We start from the raw sequence: 21,255 nt of genomic DNA on the forward strand, positions 1-21,255 counted from the left end.
TTATGAAGAAAGTTGAGGGACTGAGCAGTCTGGTCCAAAGCCAATAAAGTAAACAACTTGTGAGGCCTTGAGTTTTATTTCAAAATAGAAACAGCCTGAATGGGTGGGGCCAATCTCCCACAGAACCAGGATTTTTGTTTTAGCTTTCAGCAATTGCTGGCATCTTGAAGTTGGGTGTGGAAGCTCTAATTCATCTCTCTGTTACAGCTAAAAGCAGGGATTTTCTTCCTGCTGCTTGAATTGCGTGTGAGCCAACCTGTTTTACTGAATTTGCCTTTTCCAAGGGTGTGTTAATGGGATGTTACCATATTCGAACAGTAGTAGTTAGTGTATGTATACACTATAATTTTGTTAAGCATTTCAATAGAGTTACAGTTAAACCAATTCTTTTGTTTCATTTATATTTTGTCTGTATTTTAATTATAGTGTATGAATAAAGTGTGTTTTGTTTCAAAACTGGTCATTTGACCAATCAAATTGCATTCAGAACACCACGTCTTACACTTACCTTTAAAATAAAAAAAAAGTTAGGGGCTTGACTATCCTCTTAACATATTTAGAGAGGGTTTGATCTAGTCCATAATACTTAACCAATTTTTGTTGACAAAATTAGCTCACAAATTTCTCAAACTTGTATATAGAGTTCTGTGGGTTCACTGTAAAAATACAATGTACTGTACTATTTGCTGATGAGCTTGTGAGACTGCCGAAGATTCCTCATAGATCCACCAGGATCTACTGCCCTTTCAGTACAGCCAGAGTAAAGAGGGGGAAGATGCCAATTTGTGCCTACGAACAGCGTTCTCCCTGTGGAACACTGATTACGTAGCATCTCAGAAGCAAACTGCACATAAACAGTAACTCTCAGACACAAACAGCACATTTACTAAAACTCAAGGGAGAGGAGAAGAATCATGCCTTTAGATTATTAAATGAATTTAATGCAGCAATCATCCAATGCCATACCTGTAGCCAATTTCCTGGGGAAACATTCTGTACCCGTGAGCTTAGCTTCAGAACAATAAGCTTGATGTGACTAAAGCTACTGTAAAGGGAAATGCCTGTTTTTCTCCATCTTTCTCTGTCTTTCAGGTTCTGACCAGTTTACACCATACACCAATGTCATTATGCCAAGTGTGTTTGGGGTCATCAGCTGTTTGGGGATCACAGGCAATTGTATCGTCATCTACACTATTGTCAAGAAGACCAAGTTCAGGTGTAAGCACACAGTACCCGACATCTTTATCTTCAACCTGTCGTTAGTGGACCTGTTGTTTCTTCTAGGGATGCCCTTCCTCATCCATCAACTTGTTGGAAATGGAACTTGGCATTTTGGAGCTGCTTTGTGCACCGTCATAACAACCCTGGACAGCCATAGCCAGATCACCAGCACCTACATATTGACTGTGATGAGCTTTGATCGTTACTTGGCCACAGTTCACCCACTGAAATCCACCTCTATGCGTACACCGTCTGTTGCAACCTTTGTGATCTGCTTGGTTTGGTTAATGTCCTTCTTGACCATCATCCCAGTATGGCTCTACACAGGACTAATGCCATTGCCAGATGGCACGGTTGGTTGTGCCTTACTTCTGCCCAATCCAACCACTGATGTCTATTGGTTTACCCTTTACCAATTCATGGTTGCCTTTGCCATCCCTCTGGTTGTTATCTGTGTTATTTACTTCAAGATTCTTCAGCACATGTCCACGAGTGTGGCCCCACTACCCCAAAGAAGCCTCCAATTGCGAACTAGGAAGGTCACCCGCATGGCAGTGGCAATCTGCTCAACCTTCTTCCTATGTTGGGGACCCTACTATATCTTTCAACTGGCCCACCTGAGCATTGAAAAGCCAAGTCTCGCCTTCTTCTACACGTACAATTTTGCCATCAGCTTGGGCTACGCCAACAGCTGCATCAACCCTTTTTTGTACATCGCCCTGAGTGAGACCTTCAAACGCCAGTTTCTGATGACCGTCCGCCCTGCCCATCAGCAGTTCCGGGTGAACAACAGTGTGGCGGAAGGGAGCCTGTCCATCAAACTTTCCAGTGAGCCAACACACCAAATGCGTTTCATGAGTCGGCTCTCGCCGAACTCTTTGCCTGCTCCAGATGCAGTTCACTGAAGGTTGGTCGATGTCCTGTTTTAGAGATGCCAAGGAGATTTCTTGCCTCCATTTGCTCACGGTAAAGCCACAGCCTAAAGTGAGAGAAGTGACGTCTCACTGTGAATAACAAAAAGGGCAAAATGAGCGCAAGGCATACAAGGAACTTTCCGGAACTGCTGCCAGAACACATCTTGTGTTGCTTTTCTGGGAATATAGTGGAATTCCACATGGATTGTAAATTAGCTCCTCGTTTGGAAACAGGAACAACTCTGAGGAGTTTCCCACATTGGTTTCTTCAACTACAACGTCCTCCCTCACTCCCCATCACGCATATTAACTGCCCCTACCCCCACCCTAACCCACCCCACCCAATCACTACAATTTGAGCACGGATAAAGGCTTTGACTGGATTCGCCTGAGGGATAGAATTGGACCATTTAAACTGTGGCGCACGCATTGACGGATTTGAGGTGGAGGTGGGGTCTACTGATTTCCTGATAGCAAATGGACATTTCAAATCATGTGAATGCTAATATAATGGCCTACAGCATAGTGAAAGATGTGAACATAGCCCAGTCCACCACACAAACCAACTTCCCTTCCATTGACTTCATCCATATTTCCCACTGCCCCAGGAAAGCAACCAACATAGTGAAAGCCACCTTTCACCCTCAATACACTCTCTTCCACCCTCTTCCTTCAGGCAGAAGATATTAAAATTTGTACACATATACAAACAGATTCAAGAACAGCTTCTTCCCTGCTGTTATCAGACATTTGAATGGAAAGTCTTTAATGTTAATGTTGGTCTCTCTCTCTCTCTCGCTGTGCACCTTCTTGGCAGCTATAACACTGTATCCTGTACCCTGTTCTGTTACCCTGATTCACTTGTATGGTATGATCTGCCTGTAAAGCACGTTAGACAACACTTTTCACTGTAGCCAGTACACAGGACAGCAATAAATCAAATCAGATATACCATATTTTGGAAGCAACATAGCAAATGATAAAAGGGGAACTAAGGAAAGATTTGTCAGTAACAGACCGATGGTGCAGTCCAGATGAAACATCATAGTTGGCAGTGAGACCATAGGACCATAAGGTATAGGAGCTGAATTAGGCCATCCAGCCCATTGAGTCTGCTCCACTATTTGATCATGGCTGATATGTTTCTCAACCTCATTCTCCCATCTTCTCCGTGTAACCCTTGATTTCCCTAACAATCAAGACCTTATCAATCTCTGTTTTAAAAACACTCAATGTCTTGGCTTCCACTGCCCTCTGTGGCAATCAGTTCCACAGAGTCCCAATCCTCTGGCTGAAGAAATTCCTCCTCATCTCAGTTCTAAAGGGTTGTCCTTTTACTCTGAGGCCGTGTCCTTGGGATAGAGTTTCTGTGCCCACTCTATCCAGTCCTCTCAGTATTGGGTAAGTTTCAATCAGATGCCCCCTCAACCTTCTAAACTCCATCAAGTACAGACCCAGAGACCTCAACCACTCCTTTTACAACAAGTCCTTCATTCCTAGTATCATTCCTATCAATGTCCCGAGCAGTCCCTCCATTACCAGCACATCCTTTCTTAGACACGGGGCTCAAAACTGCTCACAATATTTCAAATGCAGTCTGACCGGAGCCTTCTATAGCCTCAGCAATACATCTTTGCTCTTGTATTCTTGCCCTCTCAAAATAAATGCTAACATTGCATTTGCCTTCCTCCCTGCTAATTGAACCTGTCCGTTAACCTTAAGAGGGGTGGCATGGTGGCTCAGTGGTTAGCACTTCTGCCTCACACAGCCAGGGACCTGAGTTTGATTCCAACCTCAGGCAACTGTCTGTGTGAAGTTGCACATTCTCCCTGTGCCTGCGTGGGTTTCCTCCGTGTGCTCCGGTTTCCTCACACAATCCAAAGATGTGCAGGTTAGGTGAAATGGCCATGCTAAATTGCCCATAGTGTTCAGGGATGTGTAGGTTGAGTGCATTAGTCAGGTTTAAATATAGGGGAATGGGTCTGGGTGGGTTACTCTTCAAAGGGTCAGTGTGGACTCGTTGGGCTGAAGGGCCTGTTTCTGCACTGTAGGGATTCTATGAAGAATCCTGAACAAGGACTCCCAAGTCCCTTTATGCTTTGGCTTTCTGAAGCCTTTCCCCAGTTAAAAAGCCATAACTAACCGAATATGAAACAGTAAGATTTACTGTAACAACATCCGTTGGCCAGAAAGGTTTTCATGAGCTTTTTGCTGTGGAATCCAACTCATGGTACTCATGGTGGGCTGTAAAAAGCCATAGATTGGCACAGCAGAGAAGGAGGCCATTTGGCCCATCAAGTCTATGAAATGGAATGTGGGCTCAAATTGTGTTATGTATCCTGGTCGTTACGGTCAATAAACTATGGGACTATCAACCACAATAGGTCCCACAAATGCCCAGCAATCCATCACATTGCAGCATTCAGCCTTGTGGCTGAATGGGAAGCTGTGGTTTATAACTAACCCAAAGCAGGTCTAAATCCTCACCATTTCATTTCAGGAACCTTCATTGGAGTGTTACATAACAATTAAAAGGTTATTTATAGAATGTTTACATTTGTTCTTTTTCTGACCATTGAAACTCTAGGTAAATTCTATCTAATTCATGATCATTCTGTACTGTCTGTGTTATCTCCACAACAGAAAATTAATAAGGCTGATGAAGAAGATTTTCCCACTTGAAATCCATACTAACCATTCCTTATTAGATGTTTCTCAGCTCCAAAACTTTCAATTTTCCTCCAGCATCTTCTGCCTTTTGGAGTCATCCAGCATAGAAACAGGCCCTTCAGCCTAACATGTCTATCACAACATTTTTTTGTTATGTCCATGATGTACAATACCATCACAAACCATAAGAAATACATTTCATTTGTTCCCACTTACTTGCCATCTTTAACTCTGAAAACTATTTATTACCCTTACAATAAGTATAAACATCTTATGAAAACTTTCTCTCTCCTCACCCAGTTTCCTCAGTGACGCTGACTTCCTGTTACAGTGTTCTAACATCTCCCAATCCTTGCAGTCAGAACTCACATAACATTAGGTTATAGTCCAACAGGTTTATTTGAAATTACAAGCTTTCAGAAAGCTGCTCCTTCATCAAGTGAAGTCTCTTCTGACAAAGGAGCTGCACTCTCAAAAGCTTGCGATTAAGAATAAACCTTTTGGACTATAACCTGGTGTTGTGTGTCTTCTGACTTTGTCCACTCAGTCCAACACGGGCACCCCCACATCATGGCAATTGTCAGTGATGCTAACTGATGTTACAGTGTCCTCACCTCATCCATTTCCTCCTGAGGATACAGATTTCCTTTACTCTTGCTGCTGTGTAGCATTCCCTTCGTAGCTAGGTTCTAATTTTAAAATCATGTCCCCTAATTCTGATTTCCCCACCAGAGAAAATAGTTTCTCTCTCTTCACTCAAATATGTGTGTCATCTTAACAGCTTTTTAATCACTCATCATCCTTCTGAAGTTAAAGAAATACATGGAATGATGCAATATGGCCTTTTAATAGAGTCATAGAGTCATACAGCACAGAAGCAGACCCTTCAGTCCATGCTGAACATTATCCCAAACTAAACTAGTCCCATCGGCCTGCTCCTGGCCCATATCCCTTCAAACCTTTCCTTGTCTTGTATCTATCCAAATGTCTTTTAAACATTAAATTGTACCCACATGCACCACTTTCTCAGGAAGTCCATTCCACGCATGAAACGCCTTTTGTGAAAAAAACTTTGCCCCATGTCTTTTTTAAATTTCTTTCCTCTCACCTTAAAATATGCCTCATAAGTTTGAAAAGGGAAAAGACAACTACCATTAACCCTACCTATACCTATCATTATTTTATAAACTTCTATCAGATCGCCTCTCAAACTCCAGCGCTCCAGTGAAACAAGTCCCAGCCTTTTTTTATAACTAAAACCTTCCATACCCAGCAACATCCTGGCGAATCTCTCCTGAACCCCCTCCAATTTAATAATATCCTTCCTATAACAGGGCAACCAGAACTGGACACAGTACTCCAGAAGAGGCTTCACTACTGTCCTGTACAACCTCAACCTGACTTCCTAACTACTACACTCAAAGGACTGACCAATGAAGGCAACCGTGCCAAATGCCTTTTTAACCACCCTGTCTATATGTGACACAGACCTCAAAGAATTATGTACCTGTACCATAGGTCCCTCTGTTCTACATCACTACCCAGAGCCCTACCATTAAATATATAAGCTCTACCCTTGTTTGTTATATCAAAATGCATTACCTCGCATTTATCCAGATTGAACTCCATCTGCCATTTTTCAGCCCATTGACACATTTGATCAAGATCCTTTGTAATCTTAGAAAACCTTCTTCACTGTCTACTCTGCCACCAATTTCGGTGTCATCCGCAAACTCATCCAAATTATTTATATAAATGACAAACAAAAGAGGACCCAGAACCAATCTCTGTGGAACACCACTGGCCACAGGCCTCCAGTCCGCAAAACAACCCTCCACCATTACTCTCTGTCTCCTGCTGTTAAGCCAATGATGTATTCAATTGGCAAGCTCACCATGAATCCCATGTGACCTAACTTTACTAACTAGCCTACCATGTGGAACCTTGTCAAAGGCTTTACCTAAAATCTAAATAAACAATGTCTACTGCTCTGACCTCATCAATACTTTTGGTAACTTCCTTAAAAAGCTCAATCAAGTTTGTGAGATGCAATTTTCCTCACATAAAACCATGCTGACTATCCTTAATCAATTTTTGTCTGTCTAAGTGTTCTTAAATCCTATCTTTTATAATCATCTCCAACAATTTACCCACATCTGAAGTCAGACTCACAGGTCTTTAGTTCTCTGGTTTCTCCTTTTAACATTTCTTAATCAAAGGTAGAACAGTAGCCATCTTCCAGACATCAGGCACCTCATCCATACTACAGATGATGCAAATATTTCTGCAAGGCGTCTCATAATTTCCTCACTTATTTTCTATAATATTCTGGGATGCATTATATCAGATCCCAGAGATTTATCCACCAGTATATTCTCGAAGATCTCCCAAACTTCCTCTTCTGTAATGTGAATTTTTTAAAACATCAAAGCTTATTTCTCTGCATTCTCTAGACTCCATTTCTTGCTCCACAGTTACAAAAACTGACAGAAAATATTTATTTAGTATCTCTCCCATCTCCTTGGGTTCAACACAAAGATGACCTTGATCTTTAAGAGGCCCTACCTTCTCTGTAGTTACCCTCTTAGTCTTAATGTATTCGTAGAATCTCTTAGGATTATCTTTAGCCTTATCTGCCAATGCCCCTATACTCTTTATATTGATTAAGAGACTCAATTGAACCAAGTTATCTATATCTAAAATAAGATTATCTTTTTTTCTTGACTAGAACCTCAATATCTTTATTCATCCATTGTTCCTTAATCTTACTAGACTTACCCTTCACTCTAACAGGAACAATATGCCTCTGAACTCTTGTCATCACACTCTTGAACCCCTCACACTTGTCAGACATCCTTTTGAAAGCTCATGATTCTTTTCAACTACATCTTCTACTTATCCACTGGCATTCAATGCTTTATATTGATGAAAATTCACATCTGTTTGCTCTGTAATGTTTTCTGAAGGCAGTATAAGGTGACACCTTAGAACCAGTTTTTCTTAAAAGAGCTGAGTTTGTATGGAATCTATTCCAAATGGTTGATAATTGCCAACTGTAAGATGTTGATGGCATCCATCTTCTCATAGCTTTGGGGTTTTAGAGTCATTTTAAGGACAAATGAGTGCATGGTGCAAATTGAAAGCTGAGAGCTGCTGATGTCTGTGTTGGTATAATACTAATGGTATTATAATACTATAAAATATATTATTATCTCCAAGCCAGGGGGGCAAGTGGCTTGGAGGGAACTTGCAGCTGATGGTGTTCCCATGTATCTTCTGCCCTTATCCTTCTAGCTGTAAGAGGTTATGAGTTTGGAAATAATATTATTATAATACAAATACTAATGATCCTGAATTCCATTTAACAAAATGGGAATTGCAAATTACAAAGACTTTCCTCTCATCCTTATTTCTTCAGCTCTGTGCTTCCCTCGCTCCATTGAGTTCATTTTCCATCTTCCATTCCGGCTTATTACTCTTTCCCTGGCTAATGCTAACACTATTGCAGTCTCCCCAGGCCTCTCTCACTTCTCTCTGCAATATCTTGCTGCTGCTTTATTTATGAACAGACTGATCCAGCCACACCAATTACTAGAGGGTGATGCACCATGATGAGGGGACACCAGCTTGCTGATTGAATTGAATTATTTGTGAAGAGCATTTTCAAAAATGGCACTACAAGGTCCATTTAATAAAAACATGATGCAGTGTTAACAGGTCACCATCAAACAGCAGCATCAACCTTAGAATAATAGCAAATATGTGACAGAATTCCATCTTGTAAAAACACAACCACCATGTCTGTCTGTCTTTTCTCCTGTTCTCATTTCTGAGGGTTGGGACTACAGTTGGATTGGTCCATGCTTGAGGACAATGTAGTTTGCCACTGCTCTCTGTAAGTTGGCTGAGCAGGAGACTGTCCAGGGTCTATTGGAAGGGTTTACAGGCTTTTATTATCTATCTGGCCATGTTAGGAACACCTCTTCCATGACCAACAAGCCCTGGAGAGGACTCAAATCTGGAACTTCTGGTCTAGAGATATGGAAGCTACCTGCAGTGTTGCAAAGCCACCTACTTTGCCATGACTAAATAATCAAGTGATGACAGCTCTAGACATATTAGCCTTTGGTTGAATATTCGATCAAAGACTAATACATACAGGGCAATCTGAGTATCTTCATTTTTGCCTGGTTACGGTACAGTCAATTTACAAATATAAAGTAGCTGCATATTGTAAATAAGAATGACTTGCCATTTTACCGCATAGTGTCCTACCTGTGGAACCATTCATTAAAGGTTACAAACATATACAGTCTCTTCAATAGAACGGTGAGGTGAGAATGATAGCCCTTGACATCAAGGCCACATTTGACTGAGTGTGGCATCAAGGAGTCCCAGCAAAACTGGAATCAATGGGTATCAGGGGGCAATCTCTCTGCTGAATGGAGTAATACCTAACACATAGGAAGATGTTTGTGGTTGTTGGAAGTCAATAATCTCTGCTCCAGGACATCTCTGCAGAGGTTCCTCAGGGTAGTGTCCTAGCCCCAACCATCTTCAGCTGCTTCATCAATAACCATCCCTCCATCACAAGGTCAGAAATGGGGATGTTCACCAATGATTGCACAATGTCAGCACCATTTGCAACTGCTCAAAAACGGAAGCAGTCCATGTTCAAATGCAATAAATCTGGACAATATCCAGGCTTAGGCTGATAAGTGGCAGGTAACATTAATGCCAAACAAATTCCCACGCTATGACCATCTCCAATAACAGACAATCTACTCATTGCCCCTTGATAGAAAATGATATTTTTAATACTGAATCCTCCACTATCAACATCCTTGGGATTACCAGTGCCCAGAAATGCAACTGGACTTGCCATATAAATCCAATGGATACGGAGGAGAGGAATGCTGCGGTGAGTAACTCACTTTCTGTCTCCATAAAGCCTGTTCGTCATCGACGCGGCACAAGTCAGGAGTGTAATGGAATACTCCCCACTTCCCTGAATGGGTACAGCTCCAGCAACACTCAAAGAAGCTTAAGCAGCCCACTTGATTGGCACCAAATCCACAAGCATCCACCCTCTTTGCCAATGATGCTCAGTAGTAGCAGTGTGTACTATGTACAGGATGCAGTACGGAAATTCACCAAAGATCCTCAGGCAGGAAGTCTGAGTGAATATGCTGCAGGTCTTGCCTCGGAGTTTTTATGAAACAAACATGGAACCTGGGCTCCACTGGCTGGTCAGTATTTCGCACCTGTCCCGCGTTTCCCTTGAGAAGGTGGTGGTGAGCTGCCTTCTTGACCCACTACATCCACACACTGTAGGTTGACCCTCAGTGCCATTAGGTAGGGAATTCTGCGACAGTGAAAGAATGGTGATATATTTCCAAGTCAGGATAGTGACTGGCTTCAAGGGGAACTTGCAGGTGGTACCTGTTCTCCTGCTGCCCTTTGCCTTTCTAGATGGTTATTTATTTAATTTATATTGAGTTCAGTATATTTCCTCCTGATTTCTGTTCATTTTTCCTTATTTTGCTGATATTCTATTTTTATCCTTTTGATTAGATTAGATTAGATTACAGTGTGGAAACAGGCCCTTCGGCCCAACAAGTCCACACCGACCCGCCGAAGCGAAACCCACCCATACCCCTGCATTTACCCCTTACCTAACACTACGGGCAATTTAGCATGGCCAATTCACCTGACCCTGCACATCTTTCGACTGTGGGAGGAAACCGGAGCACCCGGAGGAAACCCACGCAGACACTGGGAGATCGTGCAAACTCCACACAGTCAGTCGCCTGAGGCGGGAATTGAACCCGGGTCTCTGGAGCGGTGAGGCAACAGTGCTAACCACTATGCCACCGTGCCGCCCACAATTTTCTTTGATAATTGACATGGCATAATCTACCATTCCATGATATTCTATTGCAATATCACTTATATCTGTCACAAACAATTCCATACTCATTATTTTTAATCATCCTCTTCCTCTTCTTGCATTTATCAAATTAGAGTCATAGAGTCATAGAGATGTACAGCATGGAAACAGACCCTTTGGTCCAACCTGTCCATGCCGACCAGATATTCCAATCCAATCGAGTCCCACCTGCCAGCACCCGGCCCACATCCCTCCAAACCCTTCCTGTTCATATACCCATACAGATGCCTTTTAAAATGTTGTAATTGTACCAGCCTCCACCACTTCCTCTGGCAGCTCCTTCCATACATGTACCACCCTCTGTGTGAAAAAGTTGCCCCTTAGGTCTCTTTTATCCATGCCCCTCATGATTTTATAAACCTCTATGAGGTCAATCCTCAGCCTCCGACGCTCCAGGGAAAGCAGCCCCAGTCTATACAGCCTCTCCCTTTAGCTCAAATCCTCCAACCCTGGCAACATCCTTGTAAATCTTTTCTGAACCCTTTCAAGTTTCCCAATACCTTCAGTGTTATCTTTCATATCCCTCTCAAGCCCTTTCTCATTTTTTTTCTCTGCTGCTATTAACACTTGCGTGATATCCCTTTCCTGTTTTGTCTCTTCCAGTTCCCAGGCCCACATTCTCTTCTCTGCCTTTGTTTAAGCCATTTCCTTTAGTTTTGCACAAACTCACTGATCTTGCTGACCAAGGTTATTTAATTACACAATATGGAGTCCTTGCCTTTTAGAGGCACGTGCAGTTTTTATATTATACTGAAGCTTTTTCTCTCAAAAAAACTTTATTCATAAAACCTGTACTAGTACATTTCAGCTTGGAACTTTAGACAATGCAAGAAAACTTACCGTTTCTCTTTCCAACACGTTTATCTCTCAGTGCTTTATGATGCGGCTGTCACTTTAACAGCGTATTTTGTCCTGGTGTTTTCTTTGAAGAGGGGATGTAGGTCTGAGGCGGCAAGCTGGCTAGTGAGAACCACATGTGTAAAGACGTTGATTTAAATTGCCTGAATGAATGTGGCCAGCTCTCACAGATCCACATTTCTGAGTAACATCAGGAGCTTTTGGCATCTCAAAACAGTTGGAAGCTTCACTGAATGTCTCCTGGCTGTTACTCTGCCTTTGAATTTTCTCTTGATTTTTTTTCCCCCTCCTGGATTGGAGAACCGCATGGGAGAATCTGTGCCTGAATTTGCCTTTTTGCCAAGGGGTGTGTTTATGGAATGTTACTATATTGGAACAGTTAATTAGTAATAGCTATTGTATTTATCTTAATTCTGTTGTTTCCAATAGAGTTAAGTTATTCTAAATTCCTCTTTCTTTGGTTGTATTTTAACTGCAGTGTTTAAATACATTGTGTTTTGCTTAACATCAAGAAGCTTGATCAGCATTGCATCTGGAACAGACATTTAACATTGCCTTTAAAATAAGAAAATGTTTGCGTCTAGGCTACCTTCATAGAATATTTTGAGGAGTCTAATCTTTTCCATAACAGCTTCAAGACAATTTTCAGTAGATGTGATATTTACAGTGTGCATTCCATGCAAACATATAGTTCAAAGGGTTCCACAAAGTTTCCCAGTTCTCAGAAAATAAGGCAGTATACTGAGACATTGGCCTTTCCCATTAAGTCTTTACATTTTCTAAAACAGGATACACTGATGGGTTGCAAACAGTAGAATCCTTGACAAAACCCATGCTTTGTGTGTGTAGACTACTGAAATTGTACTGAGGCACCTTGGAGTGGAAGATGATGTACAATGAACTTTATATCTATTGCCCTTTCTGTAATTTCCAATTTGAAATATTTCACCCTCTGGCTGTATACCTGATATGGAATGTATTTTGTAAATACTTAGTATATTACAATCATATGAAATGAACATAGAGCATAGAACATTACAGCCCTCGGTATGAAACCAATCTGAAGCCCATCTAACCTACACTATTCTATTCTCATCCATATGAGTCGAGCGTGTGGTGCTGGAAAAGCACTGCAGGTCAGGCAGCATCCAAGGAGCAGGAGAATCGACGTTTGGGGAAAAAGACCTTCATCAAGAATGTCCATTGTTCTGCTCCTCAGATGCTGCCTGACATGCTGTGCTTTCCCAGCACCACACTCTCAACTCTAAGCTGCAGCACCTGCAGTGCTCACTTTCTCCCGTTCTCGTCCATATGACTATGCAATGACGATTTAAATATCCTTAAAGTTAGTGAGTCTATTACTGTTACAGGCACTGTATTTCACGCCCCTACTACTCTCTGAGTAACGAAACTACCTCTGACATTTGTCCTATATCTATCACCCCTCAGTTTAAAGCTATGTCCCCCCGTGCTAGCCATTACCATCTGAACAAAAAGGCTCTCACTGTCCACCCTATCTAACCCTCTGATTATCTTATATGTCTCAATTAAATCACCACTCAGCCTTTATCTCGCTAATGAAAACAGCCTCAAGTCCCTCAGCCTTTCTTCATAAGACCTTCCCTCCATACCAGGCAACATCCTAGTAAATCTCCTCTGAACTCTTTCCAACACTTCCACATCCTTCCTATAATGTGGTGACCAGAACTGTACGCAATACTCCAAGTGTGGCTGCACCAGAGTTTTGTTCAGCTGCAGTATGACCTCATGGCTCCGAAACTCGATCCCTCTACCAATAAAAGCTAACACACTGTCTGTCTTCTTAACAACCCTATCAACCTGGGAGGCAACTATCAAGGATCTATGTACATGGACACCAAGATTTCTCTGCTTATCTACATTATCAAGAATCTTACCATTAGCCCAGTACACTGCATTCCTGTTACCCCTTCCAAAGTGAATCACCTCACACTTGTCTGCATTAAACTCCATTTGCCACCTCTCAGCCCAGCTCTGCAGCTTATCTATATCCCTCTGTAACCTTCAGCATCCTTTGTCACTATCCACAACTCCACCGGCCGTAGTGTCATCCGCAAATTTAGTAACTCATCCTTCTATGCCCTCATTCAGGTCATTTATAAAAATGACAAACAGCAGTGGACTCAAAATAGATCTTTGCAGTACACCAATAGTAACTGAACTCCAGGATGAACATTTCCCATCAACCACCACCCTCTGTCTTCTTTCAGCTAGCCAATTTCTGATCCAAACTGCTAAATCACCCTCAATCCCATGCCTCCATATTTTGTGCAATAGCCTATCATGGGAAACCTTATCAAACACCTTGCTGAAATCCATATACACCACATCAACTGCTTTACCCTCATCTACCTGTCTGGTCACCTTCGCAAAGAACTCAATAAGGTTTGTGAGGCACAATGTACCCTTCATAAAACCATATTGACTATCCCTAATTGACTTATTCCTTTCAAGAAGATTATAAATCCTATCTCTTATAGCCCTTTCCAACACTTTTCCCACAACTGAAGTAAGGCTCACTGGTATATAATTACCAGGGTTGTCTTTACTCCCCTTCTTGAACAAGAGAACAAATTTGCTATCCTCCAGTCTTCTGGCACTATTCCTATAAAAAATGACAACATTAAGATCAAAGACAAAGGCTCGGCAATCTCCTCCCTAGCTTTCCAGAAAATCCTAGGATAAATCCCATCAAGCCCAGGGGGCTTAATTATTTTCACATTTTCCAGAATTGCTAACATCTCCTCCATGTGAACCTCAATCCCATCTAGTGTAGTAGCCTGTATCTCAGTGTTCTCTTCGACAGCATTGTCTTTTTCTAGTGTGAATACTGACGAAGAGTATTTATTTAGCACTTCCCCTATCTCCTCTGACTCCACGCACAACTTCCCACTACTATCCTTGATTGGCCCTAATCTTACTCTGAGGAGAAAGTGAGGTCTGCAGATGCTGGAGATCAGAGCTGAAAATGTGTTGCTGGAACAGTGCAGCAGGTCAGGCAGCATCCAAGGAGCAGGAGAATCGACGTTTCGGGCATAAGCCCTTCTTCAGGATCTTACTCTGGTCATTCTTTTGTTTCCTTGATACTATCCACCAACAACGTCTCATGTCCCCTCCTGGTTCTTCTGAGCTCTCCAGGTCTTTCCCAGTTAACTTATAACTCTCAAGCACCCTATCTGAACCATCACATCTCATCCTAACATAAGCCTTCTTCTTCCTCTTGACAAGAGATTCAACTTTCTTAGTAAACCACGGCTCCCACCTGACCGGTATATACTTATCAAGGACCCGCAGTAGCTGTTCTTTGAATAAGCTTCAAAATGCCCATCCCCTGCAGCTTCCCTCCCCATCCTATGCAGACTCAATCATGCCTAATTGCATTGTAGCGTGCTATATGAGGACAAGTTCAATTTTATTGCAAATATTAAAAGATAGAATTGAAATGTTGTGTAATGTGCTTTTACAAATTTTATGAGTAAAGCATATTTTTGAGGTCAAAAAGATAAATTGAGCATGTGTAGACTGATAATTAAAATTCTTCATTGGTCTTATTCATGATTTCTCTGTAAGCTCCTCTGGCTCCAGCACTCATTGAGAACCCCACATTCCTCCAGTTCTGGCCTTTTACACATCCCTAATTTTCTTTATCTCACCACTGGGGACTGTGCCTTCAATATAGGCCAAAGGCCTGGAAACCCATCTCTGAACCATTCCATCTCGGAAACCCTTCAACCTGCCTCTTTGATAAAGTTTCTGTTCACATTTTCTGATATCTCCTTTACATTGCAGCTCCGATGAAGAGTCACCTAGACTTGAAATGCTATCTTGCTCTCTCTCTCTCTCCATGGACATTGTCTGACCTGCTGTGATCTCCAGCATTTGTTGTTTTCAATACATCTCTTTACATTGTTTGGACTAAAATATTGGCCTCCGGTGCACCCGTGAGGTTCTGTAAATTGTTTATAACATTTAAGGCAGAGTTTAGGCTAAATCATGGCATCATAACTGAGGCTGATCCTGTCCTCAGCCAAGGGGCATTCGTATAGGACCTGAAAAAGACCAGTTAACATCTCAAACATGTTCTGCCATTTGTTGAGATCACGACTGATCTGCAAACTAACCCCACTTAGCCCCCTATGCCCCAAATCATTTCATATCTTTGCTAACAAAAATATCTCAACTGCGTGAGTAGCAAAGGTTGGAGGGATATGGGCCAGGAGCTGGCAGGTGGGACCAGTTGAGTTTGGGATTGCATTCGGCATGGACTGGCTGGTCTGAAGGGTCTTTTCTTGTGCAGTATGACTCTATGACATGACGATAACTCAGTTTTAAAGTCACATGCACATGTTAGATTGCCAAACAAGATTCTCAGATATGTGGCTGCCTCCTCACTGACCTGAAGTTGCTGAGCACAATTGTAAAAGCCTTGGCTGAGATCTTCACAGCCCAAGCAACTAATCTAGGATGCTCCTTGTCTAAATAGATATTGCTGACTGACTTTACTTACCACGTGTTTGCTGCTTTTGAGTCTTAAGTGCGCTGTGATGTTTTGATTATCCCGCTGGTTGATCCTGTCACAACTTTGATGAGATCGTCAGTGTAATTTACTGCGAACTCTTAAAACTGTCATTTGTTACAAAGCTGCGGTCTTTTGAATGTATAAAATTTGAATTTATTGCTGAATTCATGCTGTATTCTGCCGTCGAGTAAAGCACTGGCATTTTATTATAATATTGTTTTTTGGTAGGGATTAAAGGTTCAGAAAGCATTGTAAACCATTTTGCAAGTTTTGTGTTGATATCTGAAACGTGAGGCTATTCTATGCAGATTACCCACTTTACTGAATAGAGATGACAACAGGAGATGATTACTGTCAGAAGAGTACACTGCATCAAACAAGTCCCACTGGGTAAATTCTTCACGAATCCCTGAGCGTTTAAAAAAAATGCTCAGAGCTATATTGTGGTGTTAGCTTTGGTATTTTATGGGAACAAAACTTTCGAAAGATAAGGCAGCAATTTTAAATAACTGATGTGCAATATCACTGCCTAGCACATTAGTATAAAATTTGTTGTGTGCTGTTTTCTCAAAGGCATTGATGTCTTTGTTTTAAAGCATACCTGTGTGCAGCTTCGGCCACTCTGTTAGAGGAAAGATATTAAAGTGGAGAAGGTTCAGAAAAGCTTTACCAGAATGTTACTGGAAATGGAGGGAGGCTGGATAGGCCGGGTTCTTTTTCACTGGAGCCTAGAAGGTTGAGGGGTGACCTTACAGAGTTTTATAAAATCGTGAGGGGCATAGATAAGGTGAGTGACAAGGGTCTTTTCCCTAGGCTGGGCGAGATCAAAACTAGGGGACACAGCTTTAAAGTGACCGGAGAATGGTTTAAAAAGGAAATGAAGGACAATGTTTTTACACTAGGGAGTGGCTCATCTGTGGAATGAACTACCTGAGGAAGTGGTGGATGTGGGTACAGTTACTGCATTTAAAAGACATTTGGATAACTTTATAAACAGGAAAGGTTTGGAGGAATGTGGGCCAAATGCAGTCAGGTGGGACTAGTTTAGTTTGGGAATGTGGTTTGCCTAGACTGTCGGGTCGAAGGGTCTGTGTCTGTGTTGTTTGACTCTCTGACTCTAGGTCTGTTAGAACAGCAGAATTAGATTAGATTAGATTAGATTACAGTGTGGAAACAGGCCCTTCGGCCCAACAAGTCCACACCGACCCGCCGAAGCGAAACCCACCCATACCCGAACATTTACCCCTTACCTAACACTATGGGCAATTTCGTATGGCCAATTCACCTGACCCTGCACATCTTTTGGACTGTGGGAGGAAACCGGAGCACCCGGAGGAAACCCACGCAGACACGGGGAGAACGTGCAAACTCCACACAGTCAGTCGCCTGAGGCGGGAATTGAACCCGGGTCTCTGGCGCTGTGAGGCAGCAGTGCTAACCACTGTGCCACCGTGCCGCCCACGGACATTTACTGAATGTCAAATTTCAGATGAAAATATTGATGTGCTCCTTCAAGACAGGGAGCAGAGATTTCTCACAGTGAAGCACACATCCAAAGTAAATTAGAGCAAGGATTAGAGGCAGGGATAACAACCTCAACCTCAACTCAACTGAATGCTGATTTTGCAACTCAGGGATCTTCCACAAAAGGAACCATTTCTGGGGGCAGGAACTGAGATTGTTTGAGGTTCTGTCAACGTTTCCTGAGGCACTGTGCCATCTTGGAGAGAAAGAGAGAGATTGGAGAAGTCAATCTCACCATGAGTGCTATGATGCAGTAAGCCATTGCACCAATGTCACCATCCCCTCAAGAGTGGCCACCTGCAGGAAGCATCAGGCATCTGAGCACAGGCTGGACGTTATGAGTGTGCTGCACCCTGAGATGCCTGTATGAAGGCAACTCATTGTTAGGATGTGGGTTTGGGGGTGTGGTGATGGGACAAAAATAATGGATAATGGCAAGGGCTGAATGCAGTGATCAGTGATGGGAACTATAACAAGTGTGTGGGGAAAAGAAAGCATCAGAAGGGGCACTTGGACCCATGAAATTGGTCTTTTTTTACTGAACACATCATTCATTACTTGGCCTGAGAGACAAATATTGAGAGATCAACAGTGTAGTTCCAAGTGCCTCATCTGAAAAAAAACAGAATTGACAGAATTAACAATTGACATTTCCTTTGTGATTTAATGGCCTAAGACATTTCAGGTGTGTGTGATCAAACAAGGTTTAATGCTGAGCCACATTATTAGCTACACGGTCAGGAGACCAAACGTTTGGCAGATGGGTTGGGTTTTGAGGAGTGCTATAAATCAGGAGAGAGAGGATAGCATGCTTAGGAGTGAATTCAAGAGCTTGGGCCAGAAGTAGCTGAAGAGACAGCTGCCAAAAGTGGACTGATGAAAAGTGAGGGGGTGCTTGGGTGGTCTACAGTTTCCTGTCCAGTGAGACTACATAACTGGTCAAAATTGTGTCAAATTAAACTACACAAAGAGTCTGAACATCAACTACAATCGATCGCCAGAACACAGTTTGTATTTAGAGAGAGCTGGCATAACATTTTACCTCATCCAATGGACAACATTTGCTTCTTAATAAGAGTAAAGCCAAGCCCACACCCTCTCCATTTCTGAATTCATGGTCAACCTTAAGAGACTGAGGGATTTCTATACTTTTGTAGAAGTTAAAAATAATCTAAATCCCACTGATTGGGCGACACAGTGGCTTAGTGGTTAGCACTGTTGCCTCACAGAGCCAGGGATCCAAGTTTGATTCCCCCCTCGAGTGACTGTCTTGTATGGAGTTTATGCATTCTTCCTGTGTCTGCATAAGTTTCCTCCAGGTGCTCCAGATTGCTCCCACGGTCCAAGGATGTGCAGGTTAGGTGAATTGGACAAGCTACATTGCCCACTGTGTTCAAGGGACATGCAGTCCAAGTGGATTAGCCATGGGAAATTCAAGGTTACAGGGATGGAGTGGGTCTGGGTGGGATGCTGGTCAGAGGGTCAGTGTGGACTCAATGGGCCGAATGGCTTGCTTCCACACTGTGGGATTTCTGTGATTGATTTAAGAGAAATGATTTCATGACTGGAAATAATGAGATTCTGACAGGTTATTTGATGCACTTGTCTGAATCAAATTTTGTAATGAAGCCAGCCCAATCCAGGATTGTGTGGGTATTCACTGTAGAGGTTGGACCTTTTCAGTAATTTGTTACATGCACTGAATTTTAAAACACCAAAGAAATGGGACCAGATGCCTCATCTAATCTTCTTTTCATCCCTCTTTAATGTTTGGGCTAAAAGAATCAATATCCTGCTGATTCCAGCAGTGTTCCTTCTGTGGGAGCTGTGTCTGTGAGTGTTGGGACTGCTGACTCTCTGTAGCATTGTGAACCAATATTCATACACATGTACTTCTGATAAGGAGAATGCATTCAGACCTCATTGTGGCACTGTGCAGCTGCCCTGGGGAAAATATTGTTAGATTAGATTAGATTCCCTACAGTGTGGAAACAGGCCCTTCGGCCCAACAAGTCCACACCAACTCTCCGGAGAGTAACCTACCCAGACCCATTTCCCTCTGACTAATGTCAGTAAGGGACATTTCCCCCTGACTAATGTACCTAACACTACAGGTATTTTAGTATGGCCAATTCACCTGACCTGAACATCTTTGGACTATGGGAGGAAACCAGAGCACCCGGAGGAAACCCAAAGCAGATACAGGATTCCCTACAGTGTGGGGACAGGCCCTTTGGCCCAACAAATCCACACCGACTCTCTGAAGAGAAACCCACCCAGACCCATTTCCCTCTGACTATGCACTTAACACTTCGGGCAGATTAGTGTGGCCAATTCACCTGACCTGCCAATTCACCTGACTATGGGAGGAAACCCACACAGACATATGCCCGAGGCTAGAATCGAACCTGGGTCCCTGGTGCTGTGAGGCAGCAGTGTTAACCACTGAGCCACCATAGTAAATAACCTGGAAGCTCTCCATACTGTTTTAAAAGCACTGCTAGTTCATGAATAACATCAGGAAGAGGTACATTCCAGCCTAATTGGATCGATAGGTTCTTGCGTGACCCCAGTGCCACAATAAATAGTTGACACAATGGCCGAGACTTTCCTGTAGAAAGGCAAAAGTGGGTACTGCAGATGCTGGAGATCAGAGTCTAGATTAGAGTGGTGCTGGAAAAGCACAGCAGGTCAGGCAGCATCCGAGGAGCAGGAGAATCAACGTTTTGCACAAAAGCCCTTCATCAGGAATCTTTCCTGTAGAAAGATTGCCCACTTTACACTAAGCGTCAGTACAGGGAGCAAACTGGGTGTCTCTTGCTGAAACTCCATCTTTAAAAATAGCTTCTGGGATTCCCCTCCTAAGAATTAAAAAAAAGACCTTTACATGGTGAAACGATGGATATTCCACCGGTGATTGAGTTATTCCTGTGCTATGCTGCAGAGAACGATGAGGATATTTGAAACAACTCCACAGTGGCCAGTATCGCTCATCAGGTCACCCTTAATTTCCACATGAACAGTCCTTGGCTTAATACTGCCACATTCAGAGTCAGCTACCAGAGTGTCAGCGTCTCTGGTCATGTCAGCCAGTGTTCCCAGTTTGGAGCAGATTAACAGCTCCAATCTGGGAACTCATTTTCTAGGAGGTCCACCTGGCTGGTCTTGTTACTACAATAGTGAGGGAAACTAGAAATGTGAAGCAGCAGGCAACACCTGACCACAGGTAGGATCTTCGAGGAGAAAGTGAGGTCTGCAGATGCTGGAGATCAAAGTTGAAACTTTATTGCTGGAACAGCACAGCAGGTCAGGCAGCATCCAGGGAACAGGAGATTCGACGTTTCGGGAACAGGCCCTTCTTCAGGTAGGATCTGCATGCTGGTGAGGACGTGTCTAATCTCTCTTTATGTACCCTCTGAGATTGCAATGTTTGGAATTAATTATGAAAGCTGATTAGTATTCTTTGGCCATTTAGTTACACAAGAAAGAATTAACGGCTCACTAGACAGTTAGGACTGCACCTCCTTTGTCACCATTTCAATGCCTCTCTGATTCTTTGT

At 42.7% G+C, this 21,255-nt stretch overlaps 2 protein-coding genes across 4 annotated transcripts in view; both read left to right on the plus strand.

The window, feature by feature from the left end:
* LOC122562007 (melanin-concentrating hormone receptor 1-like) overlaps positions 1 to 2,852 on the plus strand; it is a 45,365-nt gene extending 42,513 nt beyond the window's left edge. For all 3 annotated transcript variants that reach the window (XM_043714389.1, XM_043714391.1, XM_043714388.1), the window contains one exon: positions 1,093 to 2,852. In XM_043714389.1, coding sequence (XP_043570324.1) covers positions 1,093 to 2,126 — 1,034 coding nt within the window. In that variant the 3' untranslated portion in view covers positions 2,127 to 2,852. The remainder of the gene's footprint in view (positions 1 to 1,092) is intronic.
* The window catches only part of spata20 (spermatogenesis associated 20), a 551,333-nt gene that overhangs the window by 42,471 nt on the left and 487,607 nt on the right, over positions 1 to 21,255 (plus strand). The gene's annotated exons all lie outside the window — the stretch shown is intronic.

This window comes from Chiloscyllium plagiosum, chromosome 24 (genome assembly GCF_004010195.1).
Source record: "Chiloscyllium plagiosum isolate BGI_BamShark_2017 chromosome 24, ASM401019v2, whole genome shotgun sequence".
Classification (NCBI taxonomy): Eukaryota; Metazoa; Chordata; class Chondrichthyes; order Orectolobiformes; family Hemiscylliidae; genus Chiloscyllium; species Chiloscyllium plagiosum.